Source organism: Triturus cristatus, chromosome 9 (genome assembly GCF_964204655.1).
Source record: "Triturus cristatus chromosome 9, aTriCri1.1, whole genome shotgun sequence".
NCBI lineage: Eukaryota > Metazoa > Chordata > Amphibia > Caudata > Salamandridae > Triturus > Triturus cristatus.
The window spans coordinates 146,135,075-146,158,079 of NC_140592.1; the positions used below are offsets into that span (position 1 = coordinate 146,135,075).

The following is a 23,005-nucleotide window of genomic DNA, read 5'->3' on the forward strand; positions in this document are numbered from 1 at the left end:
GGGCAGTTTTACATTTACATTTCAACCCAGCAAAATGAACATTTTGCAGGGCCTGAGCCTTGCTTTTTAATACTTAAAACAAATCACCTGTAAGGAAGGCCCTAAAAGCCCATAGGGCAGGGTGCATAGTATTTAACAAAGTAGTGTATGTATATTTAAGATTTTGAACATCCTGGCAGTGAAAATCCCCCAAAGTAATTTTTCACTGTAGCAAGGCTGTATCTCCCATAGGGGAACATTAGGTTATAACAACTTATAATGCTTAATATCGGTTTTGGAGCAGTCAGAAAAATGATTAAAGGACTTATTTTAATAGTAATTTAAAATCCAATGTAATGGTAAAGTCAGATTTTATAGTTCTATTTTCAAAATTACACTTTTAAAAAGTTGTCCTTTTTCTGAGGAAGCAAAATGTTCCTTTCAGCCATTGTCCCTTGTCACCTGACCGGTGAACGGATCCCCTGCATTGAAATTTGGACCGCTCCCTGAAAATGGACAAAAGAATTGGGTGTGGATAGGTGTTTTTCTTCCTTGAGCAGGATGACCAGGGGGTTATGTCCAGCCCCTTCCTGAGCTTCTTAGGATCCCAACCCTGCACTGGCTGATGTAGCTCACATGAAAGGCTGCCTACCTTTGACAGCTTGGTACCAAACCCGGGTGGGGGGGGGGGGGGGGATTGCCCATTATCATAGCCACAGCTATAGGTGGGCACAGGGAGCTCTGATCATGGGAAGAAGGGTCTGCCATTTTGGATTTACGGAGACAAGGGCATTGTGGGATAGTTTACAGTACAACACACAGGAAGTGCTGCAAAGGTGAGTAGGGCTGCCCCGGTATCTTTTTCCCCATTGGTTAGGGAGTGGCCAGGAGTTTCCCCCACCCACAGGCTGGGAATAAACATACACGTCTCATCCCCAGTACCCCTTCTCAGAACTCGCCCAGATCTGGAAAGAATCGGGAGGACTGACCTGTTGTCTGAACTCTGAAGGAAGACTATACCTGCTTGCACTGAAGCCAGAAGTGAATACAAGGGTCAGTTGGCTGACCTCTTGTTTGAGCTACAAGGGCACACACTTCCAGAAGCCTGATCTTTCAACTGCCCAGCTCGGACCTGACCCAGACTCTACTGATAACCTCTCAGACTGAGAACTAACCCTCAAGTGGTGTGTCCCAAGTCCTGGACCCTTGACTGGTGTTGGTGTATGCTCCTTCTGTCCAAATTGCTAAAGCTGAACTTAGAAACATTTTGCTAACTTATCATCCAAAGAACTGGCAGAAGGGCATTGAGCCGTAGTAGTAGAATCACTGGTCAGACTCAACTTGCAGGTTTGCCCTGCTGAAGGAGATCCGACTTCCAGAAAAGCTTCCGTGTTTGGACGTAGAGGACTTAATCAGGACATGCGCTAAGCAGCAACCCGTTAAGGCGTTCATGGGCACAGACTTAGCTGCTCTGAGAGGTCTAGCCTTTGTCGATATCCTTGCCAGGACCCGCTTTTCAGCAACCTGCAGTCATCGAGCCCTGCATTAGATCCAGCTTTCAGTTTGCCCCGCCAGTGACTCACTACTACTTTTCCTCCAGAAAAATTTCCAAGTCAGAAGGTAAATTTTCCACCAGCACAAACCTGGATCCCAGCATCAGACCGACGCTCCATTACAGTCGGCCTTAACTTCTGACTTTGTACAAGTCGAGCGCAACCAGGTAACACAATGGTTATTTACTGGTAGTAGTAGTTTTGCTGCTTTAAGAAGTTACTGGATTCACATGCTGTGCATTATTCTGCCATCTAGTGGTTGGGTCCGGAAAATCCCTTTAAAGTCTTTCTTTTTTACTTTTTCTTGTGTGCGCCGACCATTTGGATTTTAACCCTTCCTTCTGTGACGTACGATGTGTGCTCGGAAATCCCTGAACGCAGCTGAAATCTTCATTTTCACCCCACCAGCCTCTGTGAATCTTTTCTGGATTCACATGCTGTGAATTGAATACCAAGCAGATTTCATTCTTGTGGGTTAGTTGGGTTATTTTGAGTGTGCATTTGATAAGACAAGTTTAATTACCCTTTGTCCACGCAGTTGAGTTTTGTGAAGGTATGTATCGATGACCACGTAGCAGCTGTGCAAAGGTTCTCAAACGCTATGCTATAAGAAGGCGAGTGTTGCTCCATTTTTCCCTCGAATGTGCCCTTTGAATTTTCTGTCAGGGTTACTACCCGTCTTGTGACAATATTGTACTGTTTGTACTATCCACCTTGCAATTGTTCCTTTGATCAACAAATTCTAGGTCCATGTGGGCATTGCCATATTTCTTTGGTGTGCTACTTCTTTTTACAATTTGGGGGAGGGAAATACATAAAAACAAAAAATGATAGAAAACAGCATTCACATGCAGGCTTTACAAATGCTTACTTTAGTTTGGTCTCCTGTTTTTTTTCCTCCTGCTTGGTTTTTTGATAGTTTTCCTTTTTTTCCCCAGCCAGGTTTATTCCCACCAATGTGGCTAAAAGAAATATGGAAAAATGAATCAGCTCAAGGCAATCTAAGGGTGCATTTTAAATGTTGTGGTTCTAAACAGACTGCTCTGAATCTAGAATCAACTAAAACAGAAATAAACGCAAGTTACAATGAAACTGAAACAAAGGAATAAAAATACTGGCCGGTTGTGCCAGTTTTACTGTAGGTGTTAACTTGATGCAAGTACAAAGCAGTAAAACTGCATATTACTGGAAACCTGTGTAACAGTTGTGCATTTTCTATGGTTAGCGATTGGTCACAGTGAGAAAACTGAGCAGATTCAAAGATCAAATGTACAATCTGAGCATCAAAGTTCATAAAGAAAAAAAAAGTCAACTAATGCTTATCCAAACTGAATTGGGGTCCTAGAAATCAAAATACAGACTTTTTTGCAGCAAATCTTTTTCACAAAAGACAAAGATTTACGGAAAGTACCTCCTTTCCTAGATGAGAAATGTTGACAGATAGCAAAGAGAGGCCAAACACAAACAATAATCCTACATTCTAAATATACTAGTTAATATGAAGCTGTTGGATGTAAAACTGCAGATTTTTTAGTGTGAAATGATTCCCATACTACATTTGAACAGGGCCTCCATGAACATCACATGCCCTGGCCCTCAAATCCAACTGTGGTAGATTATTTAGTGTGGCAGTTACCAAATCTCTTACTTAAGCATCACTTACTTTGGGGCTCCTCCGTTTCCATCGTCATTGTCTGAGGAAGAGGATGTTGAAGTATTTGGAAAATATGTCGCATCAACGTGATTAGGGCTTCCACTTCGAGCTGGGTTAATTGGAGATGCCCGCTCATACAATGGTGTATGTTTTCCTTCATTGGGAATGTTACTGTAGTTGTTCTGGTCAGCCAGATTTTTTCCACCCGTTGCATCCAAGATAATGGCAGGCTCAGAAGGACCGTATGGGTACAGACCGTGACCCAATGCACCACCATGATGGGTCTGAAATACAAGCAGATGAGAGAGATATTTTAAACCTACAGGGAACAGGCATTTTCAAAACTTCGCTTTCCAGTGAGGTGAACGCCATTTGTTTTTGTTCATTCTGCCCACTAACGGAGGGTGTATTACAAGACTAATTATCCATAATCAAAAACACATTGAGAAAACTTAATATAGGGCTAAGACCATAGAAAGAGAAACTTGGTCTAGTCTCACTAATAATCAAAATAGGTTTCCTAATAATAGTATCTTAATCAACAAGCTCAAGAAATGTAAATACTGTTTCTGATAAGATTCACAACAATTCACTTCGGTGTTAAATAAATAAAAAAATGAGGGTGATAAAATAAACATGACATTGTTATATCTCTTTTCTCCAACTCCTTACCCCACTCTATAACTGTTTAATTTCCACAAATCAATGCTATTTGTCCAATATCCTGGACACTATGTAAATCTCTATAAAAGGACATTGTAGAAAATCTGTCTTTTCGGTGTAGTCACCTGGATTTTTCACTTTTAGCTGAACCTTATATTTTAGCTGGACCAAGAAATCTGTGCACTTTATCCCAACTAACCAGTAGTAAAGTGTCTGTGCTCCCCTTTTAAACATGTCGGATCAGAATACTTTTACCTAGTATATTTACCTTACTTGTACGTCCCTAGTATATGGTACAAAGTGTATCCAGTGCCTGTAAATTAAATGCTGCCAGTGGACTACATCAACTATTTCTGCCATTCACTACAGTGGCAAGGCAAACATGGCTTCAGGACTACCATTGTAGCCTGACTGTATAAGTTGAAAAACTGCAATACATCTTGACTAACACTTTTGACCGCTAAAAACCTTCCTTTTTATATACTAAAAAGTCACCCCGTGTAGGCCTTGTACCCCACAAGGAAGATGCATGTTATATAATAGGACATGTAGAAATGTAATGTTAACATGTCCTTACAGTGAATAGCACCTACACACTAATTTCATTGTAGGAAGGCTGGCTGGGCCTTAGAAAAAACAATGTGAAGAAAAATTAGACTAAAACTGTACCGTGGGAATAGGACTGACTAGAAAAAGACCGGCTTCCTCTTATATTAGGGCAAAGAAGCGGGCTCAGTGTGTTATAAGGCAGACTGACCCCCTGGTTGGGCTATAGGTATACAAGATACAAGAGGCTTTTCCTGTCTGTACCCGGCAAATCGGTAGCAAATGTACTGGACCATGCTGTTGGCCTCTGCCTGACACCTGTGACTCTTCAAGTGTCTCCCAGGATCTAGTGTGAGCTTTAGTAGTGTGCTGCATTTTTGTGAATTGGGGCATAAAAGACCAAATCAGAAGGTGACATCTTTGACCTGGATAAACCTGGTTGGTGTATCTGAACTGCACTCCATCGCAGTCAGCCTCACATAGTGACCATGTTCCAATATACCACAAACATTGACTACGATTGACGCTTTGTGCTTTCTGGTGCTATTTCTACTTAAAACATTGCCAATGCTGGATTTTTGCCATTTTGGTGTCGTAATTTGATTTGGTATTTTTATTGCTTTGCATTTTGGCTTGATTATTTTGGTATTACATAACTTTACACACTGCACTAAGTTAAGTCTGTGTGTTTAGTGCCATAGATACAGGGGGTTGAGCTCAGGGTAATTTAGTGACTTTGAGGGGGTTCAACCTGAAGAGGGATGTGATTATTCCTAGCGGGGTTGGGGTTGGTAGTGTCACTGGCACAAAACTTGTGAAATAGAAAAAAATAAAATGTTTTAACTAAAATGTACCCATGAACAAGCAAAAAAATAACTCATGATGTTCCTCCTGCATTCAGAGTTCACGATCGTAGATCTTGTCTTAGAATTCATTAAAAGAATCTTTCTTTCATTAAGATAATTTAGCTCAAGTAAGCAACCTTTTTTTAAATGAAGCTAATGCTATTTAAAGTATCATAATAACATATCTAATTGAAAACACCATTTGTGATGTGTATTTCCAACTGAACAAGAACATTGTTCTCCTGAGTAGGCATTAACATCTGAGAAAAAGCAGCAAACGTACAATTCTAAAATAGGCCTACGTTTCATCAAGCTAGGTGGAGATGGTTGGAATGAGCACTATGCCTAACCTGGCAGAGCAAGAAGGTAGCCAAAAGTAATACAGAATCAAGCCATGATCTGTTTAAACCCCTTAAACACCAGGGGGACTTTTCCCTTGATCCTTAGTGGCGCTCGAGTCGGCAGACTGGTGATTTGGGCCCACGTTAATGTACTTGTGACACCACTATTAACATCACACACATTAGATGGGCCTGGTAGGGATTCCCTAGCCCCTCCCTGGTGGGTGGGATACAGGAGGGGCTAAGGGTGGCTATTCCCACCCCACTCATCCCTAGTTATGCCCACTAGCTCAAACCACTTAAGTGAGTGGAGGGAGGAAGGTGGGAGAGAGGTCGGAAGGAGCAGTCCAACTCCTCCCAACCACCACAACACTGCACTAACGTAAGAAACAAACAAGGAGAACAGGATTGGAAGGGGTGGACTAGGATTGTTCCTTGTCCCTTCCCGTCTAACACCATGTCCTGATTCAATTTCACACATCTCCTTCACAATGAAATGTTTCTCTGTCCAAGGGGAGCATTGGGAGATGAAAGAGCTGTGCGTTTGCAGCTCAGAAAGGAGCCAGGCACTGTTTTAGAAAAAACACAAATATGGACGGAATCCTTTCTGATCACTTGACCCCAGGAAATAGATTTTTGTCAAGCCTTGGGAGTGATCCATACCTATTGGAGAAAGACTAAATGATACTACCATATTTTGGGAGGAAAAATGGTACAAATCTGACGATTTCCTGTTCAGCGTGTTGTGCCAGCTGGTCAACAAAGCTGATGGAGGTCTGGCACTCAGCTATAGTAACTTCATGATGTGTTGATGTTGGACATATATAATTGTAGTCAAGTTCAATCCAGGCCAGGGGTGACCAAAAGGCAGGTGGCCTAAATAAGCAGCAATCCGCTTTCAGCGGCTTTCTTAATTTCCCAATACACTACACTACACTGGATTTATCACCTGCTGTCAACATGAACTTATCCAAACCATAAATCGCTTGTATGACCACAAACAAGAGATCCAGAGGATCAAAATCGGGGGGTCAAGCATTGGTATATGTTCCCAAGTCAGTGACTGGAGACAATAACAAACACTCCCTTATATCGGGTGATAAAGAACAATAAATTAAAGATTAAGTGCAGATAATACTTGCCACTGGTTTTCCATGAATATTCGTATGTGGAATGTGAGGCATCTGAGAAGGGAGGAAGTGGGTCACTCCAACTGGGACGCCAAAATGATTAGTTCGAGCTGTTCCATTAGCAGATGGGTAGGATATGTAAAAAATAAAAAAGCATATGTGTACATAAAATATAATCAAACAATACAGTGTACATTTGACAAATTGACAGATCATGAATTGCGTATTTTTCAGCTAAATGGTTTAGACTATAACTGCTTTTGAATAAAAGTCAGGAGAGCAAATAAGGGTAGAAAAACTGTAGTAAATCAAGAACCCAACTCCACTTATAGCACCTTTCTGTAATACTTCCAGCTTCTAGAAGGAGGTGCTACAATGCTACAAGCAGTTATAATTTTTAAGGTAAACAAACTACAGTAAATCTTATGTTAAGTATTGACAGCAACATTTCTAGGACCATGCATAAAAAAATTGTAATCATACAACGCTCGATGGCTGTCAGACAGACAGACCAACAGAAATTACACACCCAGGCTTAACCTCAGCGAGGCTTGAAAGCTATACACGATCAATACAGGGAGAACAATCATCAGCAGTACACATGCAACTCGATATCTGGCAGGTCAACTGTGACGGGTTCTGGTCGGACTCCTTCTCATTGATGCATGGTACACGTCAGGGCTGCCCTCTCTCGCCATAGCTGTTCCTCTGGTACTAGAATCACGAGAAGCAGCTATTCGTCAAATTTCATAAATAATAGGAATCCGTACCCCAGAGGGTCCCTCAAAAATCCTTCATGCAGAAGACAACTTCATCTGATGGACCTTGCGCCCTCGCTGCTCCACTTGATGTCCACTATTCCACACTAACATTTCGGGATACAAGATTCATTGGGTTAAGAGTGAGGTGTTGCCGCTGTTCCGGATGAGGATAAGGGTTGCCGTTGTGACCATCAGGTTCCACTAGTGACCTGAACGCATTGCGTATTTGGGGGTATACGTTAACAGAAGCCAAGACAGAATGGTGTCAGACAATAGCAACCTGCTCTGCAAAAAACCAAGGTGGACTATGCTAAATGGTCACAAATTAATCTGTCCCTATGGGGTACAGTGCAGGTGGCAAAGATGGTCCTAATCCTAAAATGTAGCTGTATCCTGGAGATGTTCCCACTTACTGTTAAAACGTACGTCCTGAGAGACCAGCAAGGGGATTGTGAATTTTATATGTGACTTTTATATGGGAAACCTTGATTGAGGATGTCCAAAATGATAGCTCACAGACTTTGTAGCTGGATGTAACTTTTGAATGTGGAACATTACACCATGGCCCACCACCTATCACAGCCAAATTAGTTTTGGCCTAAATGCAAGGGCACCCCTGTGTGGGCAACTATCGAATGAGAGATGCTGCGCTGTGGTCCTGACCTCCAACTGCTATGCGGCCAGAACCCAACCTGGCTCCAGGTCAACAGTTCAATGGTGACTGCAGCCGACCAGTCTTGGCTGCGTTCACACAGATAACCCAGAAAAGTTGCTTACATACACAAGGACCCAAATAGACAAGATCCTGATAGGGAATCGACCCATAGTTTGGGAGGTAGGGCAGAGACGAGGGATATAGACAATCGACCAGCTCCGGTTAGGTAGTGTACAGAAGGGCTTTAATGTCCCCTCTATCTCAGACTCAAAAATGAGGATACCTTCCCAATACATTGGGCACATCGCGTTGCCAAGAGGTGACCCTAGGACTACAGAGCGATAGGCGGGAACGCCTGCATGGCTGCGAGCATGAACCAACACCCAGCATTCACCTCCCAGCGGATTACTTAATCCTTCTCTTTACCACTCATTCCTTCACCATACGCCTATGAAGGCCTTACAAACAATACAGGGCAATGGAGGGAGGGGAGGAAGCTGCCCAGCGCTGATTGCAAATCTTGAGCGTCACTTTCATTTCTCCTCATCTACACCCCTCTCTTAACACCTTTTCCTTTACTCACTTTTTTCTAGACACCACCCTCGTACATTATCCTTTGAATACTGGGTCACTTAAGTCACTAACTTGCGGACGTGCCATATGCACAGTGAAGTCATTTCAGATGTCATCAGTGATGGTATCAATTATATCATAGAACATATCATAAGTGATCTAATATGTGAGGTCATTTTCAGTGCAAGGCAAGTACGAATGTTATAGTTACTTAAGTTAATTTCAGCGATTTTTATAATTTAAAATGGAATTTTTAACATTTTAAAGACATTTTAAGCTAACTATGTCACCGATCATCACTTGGTAGTTGTAGGGTCTGCTTTTCCATAGAGGAAGCTTATTTTGGTTTGCTAATAACTTTGGTGCCGTTTGTTGAATCTCCTTACTGGAAAAAGGTGGGGTGATCAGTCAAGAAGGGGCGAAGAAAAAATGGGGTCCCAAAACCGGAAATCCTCATGCATTTTCCATAAACCTTTTAGGAAAGCGATATCGCAAAACCCACTGAACAAAATTACACCAAATTTAGCAGTAAGCTAGATCTTGCTCCTGAAAGTTTGCTTTTTGTGATCTGGTGTAAATCCGTTCAGTAGTTTGGGGGATGTTAAGCTCCAAAAATATTTGTATATCTTGACGGTTGGGTTAGTGGGACTCTTGAAAGAGTCCATCAAAAGCAATTTTAAAATATAAGCATTCGAATTGCTCAGCAGGCTTTTTGCATTAAAGGAAGCACATGCCACGCACTGTCTTTGGCCCTGTGCTGCGTGCGATTAGCTGTAGCAACCCTCCACGGGCAGTCATCCCCAGCCATGCACGGCCTTTGGCTTGCGGCATGGGGTTGCCGGCATGCAGCCAGCTTCCTGCTGGGGGAGGGGTTTGTGGCCCCAGTTTCCTTTCCCAAACCATTATTGGCCCCAGGGACCCCATCTCCCGATCCCCCAAAATTTATATTAGGGGGAGGGAGCACACTGCTTGCAGCCTCAAACCCAAATGGGTCCTGGGAAACCGATTCCCTGGGGACTTGAACTAATTATTAGAGAGAGGGTGGGTGGCCTCTGTTCGAGTCTCACGAGGCCCCAGGGACCCCATCCCTAGGGCCAAACATTTCTATTAGGCAAGGGGGTACGTGGTCTTCCTCCCCTGGCCCAAATGAGCCACGAGGACCCCGTCCGCTGGAACAATAAATTAACTCTAGGGGAGTGGTGCAAAATTGTAACACAGCTGCATGAGAGGGACAGCTTTGAGGCAGGCAGCCACCGTGCACAAGGAACATACAAAGCACATAGAACTGGCACATGTAAACTTCCACTAATGAGGTTTCCTGCTCTCCTCATACGAGGAAACAATACCTGCAGGGGGAATCATGCTTTTTTTGATAACTGTTCATCTTGCCCAAGGACCATGGAAACTATCACCTACTAAACCTTATGCTGCCCTGATTCTAGCAGCTCACCTGCAAGGGAAACAATGCTGGTGATTGGAAGGCAGAGCAACTGGAGCAGATAATGAGGTTTCAACATGCCACCGGTCCACCTGTTTGTGTATTTGCAGAAGTGGTATCAGCCCCTGGCTGTCAGCAGCAGAACGAGGAACACGCCTCAAACGACTTTGCTTAACTCCATGGCTGACCCACAGCCTTGTATCAGAATAGCTGGATTTGTGGTAATTTCACAGCATTGAGCAGTATTAATAAGGAGAGACAGAAGACATGTTAAAATGGGTTTTACATTTCCTTCACTGCAAACCCCATTATACAAAATACCAGGCTTGCATCTCCAGAGTACGAGAAAGTCGGCCCATCACCGATGGATGTTCTCTACAAGATTAGCCTTGATCCGCCATGGTGCAAAATGGATAACACCACCTTTGTTGAACAATCACTAGGTCCCTGTAAAATTTCTACCTGCTCAATAATCTTGTGGCCTCGTGGACATGTTAAAGACACTGCAATCAACCAATGGCTCATGGGGAACAACCCAAAGCAACCACTGGTTGGAGCTAAATGATCCAAAGTCCATTTCTGTGTATTAGAAGGACATACGCTGAAGAAAAATGCAAGCAGTCTACAGCCAGACATACAAAGCAGAGCCCCAAGTATTAGCATAAATAGGAGGCTTTCCAATTGTTTCCTAGCAATTATGAAAGTGATAAAATAGGCTCCACCTTAAACACTGAGATAGAATGTTAAATAGTCTACTTTACCACCATCACAACCCCAGGCAGTAAATCATTTGTTCAATCTGGACAACAGTGTTCAACATACAAATATGCCACAAAACAGGATTATCTTGAATTAAATTGCATCACTGGAGTCATAGCTGTAGGGAGAATAAATACACTCTTCTCAATCGCTACAGTGTCAAAAGAACAAATTACTATCCTTCAGTAACAATGTTTTTGGTTGCTACTCTAGCTTCTGGTTCCTCACCTTGTGAATTCACCCAGACTGTAGACTGGATGTAGAAGCTTACAATTGCTCCAGCTTGCTGGCAGGTGGCACCATCAGACTGAGTCAACTTCGCACCACCCCCTGAGGTGATGGCACTGAACCACACATAGGCACCATTCTTTAACTTCAACCTCAGTGTATCACTATATCTTTTGTACCCTCAGACACAGAGCAACTGATAAATTATGCTTGAAAGTGGGCAAAATCTAACTTGAGACCTTTGTAACATGAAAAGTCTACTCAGCAGAATTTGGAAAAAGGCAGGGGATGAAGAATCTGAGGTTAGATACTGTATTCAACGTAAAGAGCAATACAGACGATAAATAACTTCTTCTGATTGACACACCTAGCAGATTTCTCAGCTTTTGAACTGATATCAAAGCAGTACCTCAAAGGCAGAGCATCTAGGGAGAAGAATTTACATCAGAAGTGACCGAGTGAGCAATATGACCTTCCCCAGAAACCAGAGATTTCAGATAGTAAAGCCAGGTGAAAGTATGTCAGATGCCCATGTAGCACCCTAACAGATGTTTAACGTCAGCCTTTGACTCTGATGGAATGAGCCCAAAGCCCCTCAAGAAGGCTCTTTCCTGGCCAATTCCTAGCACTCTTAATATAGGAGATAAAACATATCAACTAGGTCCTCTTCTGGACTGACTTCCATTTCTTCGTATAGGCGTAGTCAACGAAAAGTTGGTTGGCCAGTCACTTGTGTCAACAAAATGACACCAACAGAATTCTTCTCTTGGGATGTTATTAAGGCCTGCGCTGGGCGACTAACCATCAGGGGAATTCCGTGAGGGACCATGAACTGCCACAACCAGAGAGCATCCATCATCTCCTTGTGTTTGCTTTGTTCAGCCTAGGTTGGCAGGGTAGGCCCAGACGTGGGTCCCTTGCTAACTTTGACACTGGATTCAAGCTAGCCTGGTTGATGGAGGTTGTTACCCCAAAACCGGTTCCAGGATGCTTGTTTCCAGTCCAGGGAAGACCTGGCTTGGCAGTTCTGGCTGGACTGTTCCCATGAGGCACAGGGCCAAGACTGATTTGCTTATAGCTGGGTCGGAACTGGGGTGGCGAATTGAGCGAAAGAACGATGATGGATTCAACCCAGATCTGTGACTGGGAGTGAGTGTCTGAAACGTTTCAGTGCTCCTTCCATCATCTCCTTCTGTTTGCTTCGTATAAGATCACATACCAGGGCTCGAAAAATCCACTTGCCCACTCACATTAGCGAGCCAGATATTTTTAGGTCCTACTTGCTCTGTCTGGAGAGTAGGAAGACCAACTGACTTTTGACCTCCGTCTCTGAAAGCAGAGCAAATGTGACAAGATAGCATAATTTAAATCCATCTTTATTGCTCACAAAGTGAATGAGCAATAAAAATGCCTTTAAATCTTGTTAACTTGTCACATTTGCTCACCTTTCCGAGACAGAGATCAAGTGCATTACAGTTCGTCCGAGTAGATTTTTATGTTACTAAACCTGCAGGTCTAGTAACAATTTTTTGTGTTTCAACCCTGCATACTGCCCATCTTGCTGCAGTACCACATGGTTGTCATGTTGTGGGCAGACCTGCCCCTGATGTAAGGCATTAAAAACACCTTGAAGTTAAGGCAAATGACTCGTAGATACTTAGGACTAATGAGGGGCTGCTGCTCCAATGGAACCAGTGGCCTCTGATTTCCACATCCTACACGTGACCTACACAGCCCAGAGACTATGCCTCTGTAGCAAAGGTGATGTCCAGTTGGGATTAGGAAAATGGTCTGCCACACATCAAGCTAGCCTCAGTCATCCATCTGAAGGAAAACGGCTGCCTCATCCAAGATACAAATATGACACCACAGGCACCCCCAGTGTTGGACACATTGCAGCCAAAAGTTTCACTGTAGAGCATACAAGAGCCAACTAGCATGAGGTAAAAGAAGAAGACCAAAAAGCCAGAGAACCATTCAGGCAGGAAAAAGGGTTTGTACGCTAAACCTCGGGATCCCAGCTGGAATGTCTTGGGCTTATTGCAAGGATGGATAGATCCTGTGCGCCACGGAGTCCAGAAGGCACCCATGATGGAGACATGCTACAACGCAGGACAACTGTATGACTCCTGAACCCTCATGACATTTGCTGAGAACAGAGCGGACTATGAGCTGCCCGGTGGACAGTTCCTAACATAAGCATCCCTTTGCAAGGCTGCAACAGCTACGTGAAATAAACTTGGCAATAAAAACAGAGTTAGAACACACTTTACACACACTAACATGGGGCTCCAATGGTTACCGAGTAACAAATATATTCAAGGCATTCAGAAGTGGGCATACAACAGCTATATTGGACCTCTGAACCAGGTGAGGCATAGATCGATTTGTTCGTATCTCGCCTCGACCATCAACTCCCCCGCTATTTCAGCTGGTGGCCAGAACCAGGAGCGGTGACGACCGATACCATCCTCAAGGACTGGGGGATGGAACATGTCTATGCCTTTCCGCCATTCGCCATGATCATGCAGCTCATCACCCAGGTACGCCGTCAACGCCAGTGTGGATACCACAAGTTTGTTTTCCAGGTCTGATGGAGCTTTCTTGGGATTCTCCAATCGGTCTACACCCATCACCTCATCTCCTGAGCGATCCAGTCTTCCGCTAATGGCATGGAGGATTACCAGGCACGATGGCAGGTCCCAGGCCTTTCGCAAAATGCAGCGGACCTCTTGGCTCGAGCATGGTCGGACAGTACAGTCAAACAATATCGCTCAGCCTGGTCTTGATAGGTGGGTTGGTGTCTGAAACGGCGTCTAGATCCAGTAGGGAAAGACGTTGTCCACATGCTCAATTTCCTAGCCTCTTTGGCCTCTGAGGGTCTGGCATATCGGTCTATCAATACATTTAGATCGGCGATCTCAGCTGGCCATGTGCCTGTGGCGGGTTCTGCCGTGGGGGAACATCCACTAGTCAGAAGATTGCTCTGCGGGATCAGGCTTTCACTTTCCTCGGAACTGAGGTATTCTACACAGTGGGACGTCAATAAGTTCCTTTAGTTGCTTTCGGGGTGGCTGAGCAATAAATATCTCCTGCGCAATCAACTTTAGGGCAAACTGGCGATGTTGCTGTGTTTGATCTTTTGCAGGAGTGGGTCGGATGTTAGGGTCTTGATCTTTCTGGGAGATCTTTCACCCTGGATGGGTTAACTTTTTATGTGACCAGATGGACCAAAACTCATTTCCGGGTGATTTTCTACCCGGCATTTCCAGAGTCTCCCAAGTTATGTGTTGTCCGATGTGTAAAGGCATACGAGGCAATGAGTGCGGAGCTCCGGACTCACGAGGAAAACCAATTACTGATAGCGCTACGAAAACCCTTCAAGGCTGTCTCGCCCCCAACCATTGCCAGATGGGTTGATGGATCATGCAAGAGGCTGGTATAGATACCAAGCTGTTCGATGCTCATTCAGCACGAGGCGCAAAAGCCTCAAAAGCCTTCAAGCTGGGGGCCCGCTTGGAGGATATTTTGAATGCCACAGACTGGTCCTCAGACTCTACCTTCAAAAGATTTTATTTTAAACCAGTCTCCTCCATAGCGGCCTTCGTGGTGGATAAGCTTTGAACTAGCCTAATCCTCACCTCCAGTCCTGCCATAGAATGAAAAGTTTCCTAGGTATCTTTACGGAAAGTTTCAATTCTATTAAGGACTCGAAGGTGAGGATTAGTCCACCCGCATTCTGGTGCATGGCCACCCGGTCATTGATACTTCGTATAGATGGAAGTAAAAATGTTCCGGTTTATCTTGGTTTGCAAATTTTTGGGGCATTGTCTGTGTATCGCAAGTGATAACGGAAATCCGGACCCTCCCATATGTCCTTTGATTGCAGGGACGGATTCTTCTAAACAGGAGTGATGATCTTCCACAGTCGTGCACTTGCAGAAAGAAAGAGGTAGCCCAGTGTTGGGAAGCAACGGTTATGGCAGAGGGAGGCCCCTGATTGAATGGACTTTCTGCTTCTGGAACTTTGTTGTTGTTTTGGACTCATGGGATATGTATTCCAAGCAGTGAAAGTTCTGTTTTGTTAAGGCTGCTGTTAAAATAAACAAAGAGAGTTGAGCCTAATCCTCGCCTCTGAGTCCTTAATAGAATTGAAACTTTCCGTTACGATAGCTAGGAAATTTTTCATTATCCGTGAATGCTGATAACATTTTTCACTGCATTGCTAAACCAGACAGTATTATCCACAGAATATTCACGGACAATACACAAGGAGAGAGATTAATTGGAGTAAATCTGTACTCCGTTCATGAACTGAGTGCTCCCCTAGTCTGGAAGATAACTGTCCAGTGGTCAGAAATTGCTGAGGCTTTAAGTAGATTGGCAATAATATCAGCCTCAACAAGAATTTTAGTTTTTTTGATATTACCATGTTTGAAACATGAACAGTTTCAAGGGGGATGTACAACACTGGCAAAAGCTTCTACTTTTCCTTGGGCCTACAGTTCTATATACAATTGTGTCCTTTCCAAAATTCCCCAACTCCCCCAATAACACACTACCGAATTCGAGAAGAGCTCTTTAAGCACTTGGAAGCTGAAATAAGGCAATTGTTAACCCAAGGGGTCCGCAAGTACCACTAGGCAGCCCAATTAGCGATGGAAAACAAGTTGGCCTTTCTACCACAAGAAGAACATTTGCCGACGATTGGCAGACATGCAAAGAATTCCAGAAGCTACATCGCAGTTCTTTATAATAAAAAGAGTCTTATGACCATGACTGGAAACAACTAAGCATGGCTGGCTGCAAAATAAGAAGATCAGTGGGGATAATAAGCTGGCAAAATAAAACCCCCCTCTGAGCCGTAAAGAGGTCAAGCAACTGAAAGGATTTAGCAAATGTGTTTTCATTGAATCAGCAAATTATAGACATCGGAGACCAAACTTGATTGGCTTCCTTCGAACAACAAGGTATATGAACCTGCAGAGTCTGAAGTCTTCATGTACCTGCAACTGAGGCATATACTTCTAGTTCATGTTTGATATAACCCTTCACATGAAGACCGTTTCCCATTAGGAGACAGAACCAAAAGGGCATATCCTACACACATAAAAAGATAATTCACAACTCTCCGGACACATTCAGTAAACTTAAAGAGAAATGGGCAGCCGACGTTCAGACTGGGAGAAAGTCTCAGTGTCCAAAAGAGGTGGCCATTATAGAGGATTTCAGACACATTCAACTAAAGATTCAATATAGTGTATTCACCTGCAGATTTCAAATGGTTGCATTTTGCAAGGCCATCTCCAACCTATGACTCTATGGATGCAGATGTGTCTGGGTATTTTTCCCTTATCCTTTGGACTTGTCGCCTCATGCAGCCCATCGCTGACAGCATTTGGAGCTGCTTGGATCAAGAGACATACATTTGTATGAGAGGAGATGGGAGACTCGTCTTATTGGGTATATGTGGAAATTTCAGCAGTATTTAAAACCCATCCTTCTCTCAACTTCCTTCCAGTATATGGAATTGTAGTGTAATTTGGCGACTGGAAACAACATTGCCCACTTCTGGGGAGGTCTAAGGATTCCTCTACGCTGGACAAGTGGAAGAAGGAAACTCAGTGTGTATGGCTGCAAAAACATTTTTGAATGCAGGTTATTTCTGTGGAAGCATGACAAAGTATTGGGCCCCTGGGGAAGCTATGATTGCTTGAGTTAATATTGTTTGTTTTGAATGAGGGGGACTTAGCTGCCTCACTTGTGACAAGCTAAGGTGAAGGAACCTGAAGCATACTGCCCTGCTCACATCCTATTAGTCTGAATAGAATATAGCTATTAAGAAGGATATTTCTTTCAGCACAAAGTTGTGATTCTGTTCTCCTCCCGCTTTAAGAGTATGCTACTGACTCTGTATGATGCACAATGGCAATCTGTAGTGGTTTTGCTTTTTAAGTTTTTAAAACTAATAAAACAAAAGGTGGGCCTACCTATGCCAACGAGCAATCGTGTGGTTCAGTGGAGGACCAGAACAAGGCTTGGACCTAGCTGCAATCTGGCAATCAATAAATGCATCAAAGAACCGAGACAAGGACACACAAGTTGTAGGCCCAGGCTGTAAATTCCGTGACTAGATTGAGTTTAGGAGGTAAACAGAAAGTAACTGAAAGTTCATGACCTCAATAGCCCTGTGAAACATAACAGCAAAGGAGTCACTATACTCTTTAAGGTGACCCAAGGGAGACCCAAGCTCATTTTGGGTGAGGTGACCAGTCCACTAGCATTTTGCAGAACCAAGCAGAGCACAGAGGTGATTTGGCGCCTCAACGTTATCCTGGTACCTTGGAGCCTTCAAAGCCTGTGTATGAATCAAAGCCGAAAATAGCCTCCTGTAGTATCAATGCAGTGACAAGGTAAATATTTCAAGGCCTCAAGTGACCCAGGCTGGGCTTTTGAAATCTCATACCAAGACAGAGGCCACAAATGCTCCAATGTAAGCTCCAGATCAGCAATTGGATTTGGTTCGGAGTCAGAAGCCAGTGCCATTGGGTCTTCGAGTGAGACCCGCCCCTCTTCATGTGTTTAGTTTTACAAGATAAAGCTTGGCTTCACGCTCTCAGGTGGCCTTTGGATGCATTAAGGAGCATTGCATGGCTCTTTGACTCATCCATGGTGACGAGGTACCAAAGACGGACGTTAAGCGGGTATGTTTATCATAACTTTTGAACCCTCATCAGGCTTCCAGTTCAGAAAGGGACATTTTTTAGGCACTCCTTAATGTAAATTTTTTTGAACCACACAACTCACCCAGAAGGGTATCCTGGCTCTGAAGCAGGATTTGTGTGGACTGAGTCAGGACTTAGTGAAGATCCAGGTCTTCATTTTCTTGTGGCATTCAAGAACTGAGGAAGCTGCTCTGATGTGCAATTGCAGGTCGGTCCCAGCTTTAGGAGAGAGGTAGGTTGGAGAAGGCATGACCGCCGGACCTGGTTCTGCGTATGAAAGAGGTGGGGTCGGGTGATGCTAGGAGAAGTCAGGCACTGTAAAGGAGTCTAATTGGTTTGTAGAATTGATACAGTTGTTGAGATACGTGGGGCCAACATTGTGGAAGGTTTTGAATTTGAATGTGGAGTTTACAGCGTGCTTGTTTGTGGATTTGGAGTCAGTGGACTTTGAGCTGCAGGGTGATGTAAGTGGGAGGTGGAGGTGGGAGGTGGAGGTCAAGTCTCACTGCCAAGTTTAGCATAGTCTGAAATCTTCTGCTCATTTGAACATTGATTCTTGTCGTAGTCCAGCTTGCTGGTGATAAAGAAAGCTTGGGGTGACGGTTCTGTGAGCGTTGCTGGGGAGCCATTTGAAGATCTTCTTGAGCATCTTGAGTGTGTGGAAGCAGGAGACAGACTGCATTCACTTGGCCGGTCATGGTGAATTGGTTGACTATTACTATTACAAAGTTGTTGGAAGGGGTGTGGTTCTGAGTTTAGCAGGCCACCAGGTGGACCCCCAGAGCAATCTATCTTTACCGAAGATTACTTCTTCCATCTTGTCTGTGTTGATCTTGAAGCAGTTGTTTTTCATCCATCTGGTGACTTTGGTCATGCAAGTATAGAGATTGGTCTCGGTGTTTGGTGGCTTGTCGGACAGGGAGAGTATGAGTTGGGTTGATTCAGTGAGCGTGGATGATGCTGGCGAGTTTGGTCATGTAGGCATTGAAAAGGGTTGGGCTGAGTGAGGATCCCTGTGGAAATACACAGATAAGGTGGACAGTGTCAGAAGTGAAGGGGGTCAGGCTGACCGACTGGGTATGGCAGTCAGAAGGGAGCAAATCCATGCAAACACAGGACTGCTTCGTGCAGTCGTCGGATAAGGATGGGATGTTGGATGGTGTCAAAGGCTGAAAAATGTCCAAAAGGAGGAAGGCTGCAATGTTTCATCTAGGTCAATGATCATCTGAATGTGATATGTGGCTGCAAAGAGGGCGGTCTCCGTACAGTGGCTGGGCCTGAATCCAGATTGAGAGGCGTCAACGAGGTGGTGGTCGGTGAGGTGGGTGGGTGGCTAGGCGTTTACTTATTCATCTTTTCGATGACTTTTGCCATGGAAATAGGCCGGTTTCTTGAGGAAAGGAAGTTCTGTGACATGTTTCCAGGTATCGAGGTAGGTGGCTGTGATGATGGAGTCTATTCCTTTTACAAAGACGTGAGGAGGGCAGCGGACCGAGGGTGTAAGGACTTCATGGTTGTTGCAGTTTGAGGGGTGATGGTGGGGTTGGGCACGGAGTTTTTCATAAATACTGGTGATCTTGTTGCTGAAGAATAGGTACAGCTGGGTGCAGAGGTCCTGAGAGGGATTACAGAGGTGGGGCTTGCAGCCAGAGAAGTGAAATCTTTCACCATGATTAAGCAATTTCCTCGGCCCAGTTGGTGCTGCTGTTGATGTGGTCAGAGCATGGAGTGTTTGGTGGCTCTGACTGGCTGATGGTAACATCAGAGAAAGGATTTGCGTGTGCTCTTTTCGGTGTTATCTTGACCTTGTTCCCATCTGCCTTCAAGTTGTGTGCAGTGGTTTTTAGAAAGCCTTGGCTCTTCCATGTATTAGGTTCTTGTGGCTTTGCGAGAAGCCACAGTGTCTGCTCAGGCTGCGATCCAGGCATTTACATTTTCCAAAGGTTTTTTTCTTTTTACAGAAACAACTGGTTTAGTAAAACCCAAGCTCTTCCTTGCTCCACCAACCAGCCTCTACAAATACAAGAAAATAAAGGTTGGACATGTGAGTCCTTTATGGAACTCTCTCCCTCGGCCTTCCATCCAAGCAGTTACATGCTATGCGTGTTGTTTTTAATTGAGCTTTAAACTACCCTAAGGTCATATCTAAACAGAGGAAATCAAAAGAATAATCCAGGAAAAAAAGGAAGGAGCCTTGGTAATAGTGTGTCTCACTACTATCAATATTTGGAAAGCGTTTAAAAACTTACCCACATTTCAACAGCACATTTGTTTTTTATTACTCTGATCTTTAATTTCAACTTCAAAATCCAGTTACCTGTTCTGTAAGTCATCAAGTTATTGTTCTCTAAACCGGTCCTACTGGCATGGGGTATATTATGAACATTACTCAACATAACATCCAACCACTTTCTACTTACATGGAGACTAAATCACAGACACAGGACACCTCCTCCAGTTAATAATAAAATTACAAAAAAACAAAAAAAAAGAAGACTGGTCACCAGAACATTATGACAGAGTTTAGCGCCCCTCACTCTTATTTGCAAAATAAACATGCAAAGGCTTGCATAACCCAACTGTAAGACGACTACTACATTCACACCCCAGTATGAACAAAACATCCCACTTCCACCAGCTTCAAAGGGCAAAGGAATCTGGGAGCATAATGGACACAAAAGTAACAAACATGAGAAATCATTTACGTACGTTGCTGCACCCAAGCGTTCACATACTCCATTGCTCTAACAGTACAGCACACACTTCAATGTTCACATTGCACACAACGCTACGGTTAATTTCACAGTGTACATTAAATTACAGCTGTGAGAAAGACTACATTTGGTATACCAAACACACGCTACCTATTTCAGAAGGGAGACAATGTGCATCAATTTTGAAGTAAAAGGAAGTATTACTACAAGCAATGTTACTTACCTATATAAGGTGCTGGTTGATAGGGCAGGGGCTTGTTTGTTGAAGAATAATAACCCACTGCCCGCTTAAACCGAGTGACTTTGTCATCTGTGCGAGACTAAACAGAAAGAGAAAGATACGTAAAGAAACATATTTGAGATTATCTCTTGAAATTAAATGTACATTCTAAAATTTAAAGAGATGCTGATTGCTTACAAGTAATATTTTTACTCAGGAGTCCTAGTTTCCCACATCACAGTCCTAACCACTTGAGGCAAAGTCATCACCATGGAGAGAGGCCACTATTTTGTCTAAGGAAATCCAGATTCCCCCAGGTTTATTTTGCAGACGAATCCAACCTTTGTAGTACTGCGATTGGGAAAGAGGGATTCTAGACCTGCAACAAGGAATCCTGTAGGTCTAAGTGATGTAGATTACAGGTAAGTGTGTTGCCATATCCATAGTCGTCAGAATCAAACAGTTGAGGATCTACTAAGCAACTGCCTCACCAGACGATGTGCCCATAGAAACAGACACTAAACATCTGCAGGTTTCTTCTGATGCAAATATGCCACTTTACAGATTAGCTGTGCACATAGCTGTGAGACCCTTGCTGATACCTAATGGGGGGGGGGGGGGGGGGTTCCACATAGCAACACCAATTATCCTTTTTCCCACTGGCCAAGTGATTGCCACTAACAAAAATAAAAACTGAACAGAAAACGAATGGGAATAAGAACAAAAAAAACATAGGAGGATGTACCACCGGTCTGCGATGATCAAGACTATATAACAAGATGATACCCTATCATTGGCGACAACCTCAACCTTCGGGCGGGGGGATGGGGATGGTGTACTGACCAAGCTGGAGGGGGAGTGGGGGCAGAACGATGTTATTAGTCACAGACTATTGCAATCCAGATGCCCTACATCATGTTCATTGGTTGTGTTGCCTGGGGTGACAGCCCCAACTCAACTTCAAAAGGACTTTGAGGGAGAAGAACGACAATGTCGTAAGAACAGACTTTGGTACCCCCTCAGGATTAAGGTGCAAAAGAGATTCATTTACAACTATTTGAACAGTACAATGCCATGAATATTCAGAAAGAAAAATAATTATTGCGTACAATTTAGCAGATACTATACTGACATTTTCTTTGCTTCCACCAATACATCTACCCAAATGAAAAACTCACAATTTACAGAAGCGTTTGCACCATAGGTACAAATGCTCATGTTGCCCTATCACCACTCTAGCCAACAAAGCCCCAAAAAGTTAAAAACAAGCCTTTGCCTGCTTTTCTATTTCTGCCCTATTCTGATACTGAGGTCCACATTACCCCCATCACACCTTTCCACAGGCTAGCATATATATATAAATATATATATATATAAATATATATATAAATATATATATATATATATATATATATATATATATATATATATATATATATATATATATATATATATATTACCTACTGGCGGTCGCCAGTAGGTAGTTATAGTTAGGACCCTGTTTCCATAGGAAAACTGCAACATTCTATTTGGAATAACTTTGGCGCCGGTCGACGAATCCTCGCGAAATGTTCAAAATAGGTGGGGCGTTACGCTCCGCTCCTACCCTGAAAGTCTCGGGGGGATTCGTCAAGCGGGGGCTGAGAAAAAAGGGGGGTCCCAAAACGCGTTTTTCCCATGCATTTTTCCATAGGACCTTTAGACACAGATACAGCCCGAACGGCTGAACAGAGTTACTTGAAATTTGGCAGAGAGGTAGTCCTCAGGTCAAGGAAGTGCCTTTTGTAGGTCTGGTGTAAATCTGTTCAGTAGTTCCTGAGAAAATAGCATTTAAATCAATATATATATCTGTGGCAGCTTACGGTGCGCTTACCGTGCACTTACGGTAAGCTTATCGAGCGTGCACGGCACTAACTGTGTAAAGTGGGCGCGCGGTGCACGAAGCGCACCGCGTGCTCACTGTGCGCGCAGCGCACCGTGCGCGCACGGAACGAACTGCGTTAAGTGGGCGCGCACGCCACGAATGGCGTAAAGTAACTTAGCATTTAAAAAACCGTACAAATTCACTGAAAAAACCATAGGTTTCACACACGTTATAGTTAGGAATTAGCATTTAAAAAACCTTGCAAATTCACTGAAAAAACCATAGGTTTCACACGTTATACTTAGCTGGACATTTTACTGATAAAAAACCAATGAAATTCCCCCGTTATAGTTAGTG

The 23,005-nt window shown here is 43.7% G+C and overlaps 1 protein-coding gene across 2 annotated transcripts in view; it reads right to left on the reverse strand.

Annotated features, from left to right (window-relative positions):
* The window catches only part of FAM120A (family with sequence similarity 120 member A), a 439,339-nt gene that overhangs the window by 225,180 nt on the left and 191,154 nt on the right, over window positions 1-23,005 (reverse strand). For both annotated transcript variants that reach the window (XM_085624582.1, XM_085624581.1), the window contains 4 exons: window positions 20,788-20,884; window positions 6,724-6,821; window positions 3,196-3,470; window positions 2,404-2,494 (listed from right to left, as the gene is read on the reverse strand). In XM_085624582.1, the coding sequence (XP_085480708.1) occupies window positions 2,404-2,494; window positions 3,196-3,470; window positions 6,724-6,821; window positions 20,788-20,884 (561 nt within the window). The remainder of the gene's footprint in view (window positions 1-2,403; window positions 2,495-3,195; window positions 3,471-6,723; window positions 6,822-20,787; window positions 20,885-23,005) is intronic.